General features: G+C 51.3%; 1 protein-coding gene across 1 annotated transcript; it reads right to left on the bottom strand.

The window, feature by feature from the left end:
* Positions 1-953: 953 nt before the first annotated feature.
* Positions 954-4,850, bottom strand: nwd2 (NACHT and WD repeat domain containing 2; the record flags this gene model as incomplete). The annotated part of the gene is made up of 1 exon (XM_084339133.1): positions 954-4,850. A coding segment is annotated over one exon (3,897 nt), but the record flags the coding sequence as incomplete, so codon positions are not given.
* Between the last annotated feature and the right edge of the window lie 252 nt (positions 4,851-5,102).

Genomic DNA, 5,102 nt, shown 5'->3' with positions numbered 1-5,102 from the left:
GGTAATATGCTACACTCTATGCTCAATAGTGGCGTTCCCCCCCCCCAAAATCCTACACGACTCGAGAGACTCTCGGGTTGGAAACCGCAGGTAAATTTACATGAAAAGTATTCACACTCCTCTAGGACACTTTACTCAACAAAACCCATCCTGACACTGAACAATGCAATCGCTCCTCCACGTTGTTGACGGACCTTCGGCACAATTGATCTTGTCGATTTTGAATGTATGCAAGTTCTGTGTGAGTTATACTGTGTTTACAAATTCCCTGCATCTTCATAAATCTTAATAATCTGCATGTAAAATAACGTCTTAAATTCCAGGCACTCACTTTGATTGCATTAAGCACAACGGAACATTTTTTAAGGAGTTGCACAAATTGCAGCAGCCAAAGAGATATGTACACATATTCGTAGTTCTTTTTCTTCTTTTTGTACAGTACCATTTAATGTAATACAAACAAACATAAATATACTTTCCCTCCCCCCCTAAAGAACAACAGTATGGCTTAATGTGCACAATGTAAATAAACCAAATGTACAAGGAAGAGTGGTTTAGCTCACTGGAATGGCTTTGGAAATGTTCAACGGAGACATTTGAATAATAAACTTGTTCTTCAAATGCAAAAGGACACATAATGGCAAACTAATATCTCATACAATGTATCTTCCTCCTCCTTTTGAATGACAAAAGAACTACTATTTTTTTCCTAACAGTCATGTGTTGAACAGAAACTATATCATAGGTCGTAAGTACGTAAGTATGTAAGTAAGTATGTGATACACGTGTACAGCTTGATTGCAGCGATATTGTGGTCATCCCCATTAAACTACCCAGCGGGGTAACATCTGCAGCTGAAAACAGGTGGCTGTAAACAAGAGTCAACTGCAACCCCAGAGATTCCAAAACGTTGCCCCTACTATTTCCCACTGTTCCATCCTTCGAAAACCCGCTCACTGCAGCAGCTCGCTCTTTTTCGTAGGGGTTGTCGTCTCGGCTTCGCCCGAGTCGGACACGTTGATAGGGCTGTCCCTGGAAAAGACCTCCGTGGACTCCCTCCACACGCAGTCGGCGATGGCCTTGAAGGAGTGGTTGCCGCACTTGGGCCGCACCTTCTGCGAGGCGTTGTTGACAATCTGCCGGCTGTTCGAGGTGGCGATCTTGATCTTGAGGGCGGCGTCCACGCGGTCCACCACGGTGTAAGTGCCGATGCTCCCGTCCTCGAAACCAATGATGATGTTCAGCGCCCGCTGGGAGAGGCAGAGGAAAGTGGGCGTCTTGTAAAGTGAGCACGTTCCGATGCTCTTGCCGTCGGCCAAGCGCATCACGATCAGATTGGACACAACGGCAGCGTCGTCGTCTTCGTCGCAGCTGCGGAAGCAGATGTACACCAGGTAGCGTCCGTCTCTCGACAGCTTCTGCCGCCAGATTATACCGGCGGCGTGGACGAGCCTCAGCTTCCCACTGTGAAGATCTAAGACGTTAATGTTCTCATCGCCCTTGGAGACGATGCCCAGTTTCCCATTGGGTGAGATCTGAAAGTCCTCCAGGTTTTTAAGAAAGTTTGTCGGCAGCTGGACTCGCCTGCAGACAGACTCATCTGCCACATTCCAGATGAAGACGGTCTCTGTCGACGTGATGAATACCACACAGTCAGGGCAATCGGGAATGAGCTTGAAATTGACAATGGTAATGCCATCGTCGCAAACAAACTTCTTGGACACACTGCCTGACCAAAGGCTGACAGCAAGAAGCTTGTTTTTGGTGGATCCCACAAGGAATGTGTTCGCTGTGGTGATTAGTGCATTCTGGAGCGTGACCAAGATGTTGCAGACTTTGTGCCCGGTAGCAAGCCTCCAAACTCTGGAGGCATTCTGCTCACAAAGAGATACCACAAACTGGTCATTGTGAGTGATCAGGAGCTGTGATATCTTCTGTCCGTTGATCCGGAAGATGTTTTCCCCGGTGCAAGTCTGCCAGATGTACTGACTATTCTTGTCATCCGACGTCACCATGAGATCCCCTGAGGAGGTCAGGACACAGTTCTCCACCGTGCCCTCATGCTTGAAGACAGTCTCGATAAAGCCAGTGCTGAAGTTCCACTTGTGGATGGCCTCTGAGCCGTCCATGGTGAACACATAGTCCTCTTTGCCAGACAGCTGCAAGGTCTGGATCTTCTTGCCCGTTTTGTCGATGTTGGACATGGCAGTAATGATATCAATGTCCCAGACTGACAGCACCCCACTGCTGGCAACGGAGAGGAGCAGATTATGGTGGGTCGACTTGATGAGTTTCACAATGGCCCCCGAGATCTCAATCAGGCTGGCCATGCACTGCCCGCTGTCTCTTCTCCAAACAAAGATGGAGGAGGTGTTCTCCATGGAAGCCACGATGCTTTGGCCGTTCTTGGAGAGGACGGCGGCTACAAAGCGCTCGGTGCGCTTGGCTTTGAACTTCTCCGCCATCTTCCACACCTTTGTGTCCAGGACCTCAATGCTCCTGGCCTTGCAGATGAGGATAGAGCGCTGGTCTTCAGAAAGCTCAATGCCCACCACTTCACTCTCATCGCCCCTACAATCGTAATCCTCCATTAACTTTGGGTTGGTGACCTCTTTGGTGTTCCACACTGACAGGCTCCCCTCATTATCGATCATCACCATCTGGTTGATGGTGTCCAAAACGAGGATGGACTTGACGAATCCGCCGGAGAACTCGGACGTCACTGTGGCCAACTTGTCGCCGTTTCCCAGGTGATAGATGGACGTGGTGTTGAGGTACTGGCCGCAGAAGGCGTACATTCCGTCCGGAGAGCACTGGACACAGGTGACCTCGTACCAGCAGTGGAACTGGTAGAGAGGCCAGCCGTAGAGCAGGTCGATGACGTTGACGTCCTTACTGGCCTCAAGCCAAGCCAAGGCATGGTGACTTGACAAGGTGAAGCCATTGATAAAGGCCACCCCGCCGGTGACGCCGCCATGCTTGGACCCCTTGATTTCAACCTCGGACAGCAAGCAGGACTTGTGGTTGTCGTAGATGAGCAGGGTGTTTTTGGTCGTGGCTACTACCAGGTATTTCTCATCGGTGGTTAGCTTGATGCCGAGCACCACGGATTTGGCTGTGTCTATCTGTCTTAGGAGTTGTCTGCTTTCTACATCCCAGGTACTGACGGACCCATCTTCCAGGGCTACGAGGACGATGTTTGGGGCTAGTGTGGGCAGGATTTCCACAATCTGCATGTAACTGGAGCAGAGGGGAAGTCTCTCCGGACTGTAGGTAACATCCATGGAGGAGTGGAGGGGCACGATGGAGCAGTACTTGGGGCCGTCTTTGTCACACTCCAGGAGGAGGTGTCTGAGCTTGGGGAGGGAGGTGACAACGGGCAGCAGCCTCTGCTGCAGCTCCGCAGACAGCGACGCCGGGTTCTTCATCACTTTAACCTTGATACTGCGAAGAGTGGTGGCCAGGAACTTCAGCTCTTTTTCCTGGGAATAGCTGTAGGCTAAGTCAATGTCTGTCAATGCCTTCTCAAACTGGCCAATCTTGATCATGGTATAGAGCCAGCTGAAGTTCATGATGACCCCAAACATGAGGTCGTCAGTGCGGCCACTCCTGCTGAGGTGGTATACCAGCTCTGTCATCTTCCTGTGGTTGACAAAGAAAATGTCAGGCTCCAGCAGGTTGCACTGGAACACCCAGGGCTGCTCGGGAGTCTGCCTGTCATAGGAGTACTTGTCAGAGGATGCTTTCTCGTGTGACTGTTGTTGGTGGGGGTTCTTGTGATGGGATATATTGAGAGACGTGAAGTGGTTATTGTCATAAGTGAAAATCTTCTTCCTGCCTCCTGACCACGCCCCCAGGAAGTACTCGGCTAGGAGGCTGTGCATCTGGTGAACATCTTCCTCGTTGCTCAGATATAGCTTCTGGGCGATGAGGTGCAGATGTCTATTGGCCCAGACCATCAGAGTGACATTGCGTACCTGCCGCTCCACCAGATAACCCTCTAGTTCCTCTTTGAGCTTCGCAACCAAGTCATAGGAGATCCTCAACGGGTTTTTGAGGTAAGTGGCCACAATGACATCACCCAGAACAATGTTGTCCAGGGACAGAATGTCCTCCAGCTCTACCTCCGTTAGCCCGGCTTTGGCCATGGTGACATAGCCCAGTGCTCTGAAGACAAACCTCTGACCCAGTTTGTTCTCCACGGAGTAGAAGAGCTGCTCGATGCTCTCGTGCACCGTGGAACACAGGGACCGGTCGTCCACGTCTTTATGAGACCTCCAGTGGACGACCTCCCTGTAGATGAGGTTGACGAACATGGGCAACGTGCATTTAGCCAGCGCCTCGTTCACATATATCTGCTGGCCCGAGGTGACCTTTCTCTTCACCCCCAGCAGCTGCTGCTTGAGAGTCTGACTGCAGGCCTTGCGGTCCCTCTGTATCATCTCCACGTAGCGGCCCTCATCGTGGATCAGCTGCCGGAGCTTCTGCAGAATGCCGTGTTTATTGGGCAAGGTGGAGACCACGATGCGGACGGTCCGGGGCAGGTGGACGGGGAGCCACCACAGCTTGCGGGCGTCGTCGGCGTCCGAGAGCTGCTCCAGGGCGTCCAGGACGATGACCAGGGGCCGGTGGAAAGAGGACTCCCCCAGGAGGTTGATGAGGAGCTCCCTCATCTCCTGGATCTTGTTAGGCAGGAAGTGGATCAGGCAGCGGTAGTTGATGGCGATCTGCTCGCAGATGCTTTGGAGGAGCGTGCGGAGGTCCGTGGAGAGCAGGGTGGAGCCGATGAAGCGTGCGATGACCACCGGGTCGGTCTCGGGGCCCGACTCCTTCTGGAGGGACGTGTAGGCCTGGGGAAACAAAAACAAGATCAATGATTTAGTTTCATTTCATTTCATTACAATTTTATTCGGTAATGCACAGTAATGTCTGGCTCCCGGTAAAACAACGAATACATTTCAAAATCCTCATGTTCACATTCAAAGCCATAAACGGTCTCGCCCCAGCCTATATAAAATAACTCCTGGTCCAATCAACCAGCTCCAGATCCCGCCGTTCTAAAAAACAAATCTGCCTAAAAATACCCCACACAAGACTGGTGA

The sequence above is a fragment of the Notolepis coatsorum genome, assembly GCF_963971535.1.
Source record: "Notolepis coatsorum genome assembly, contig: SCAFFOLD_582, whole genome shotgun sequence".
Classification (NCBI taxonomy): Eukaryota; Metazoa; Chordata; class Actinopteri; order Aulopiformes; family Paralepididae; genus Notolepis; species Notolepis coatsorum.
Note: the sequence above shows the minus strand (reverse complement) of the source record. Positions and strands in the feature narration are given on the sequence as shown.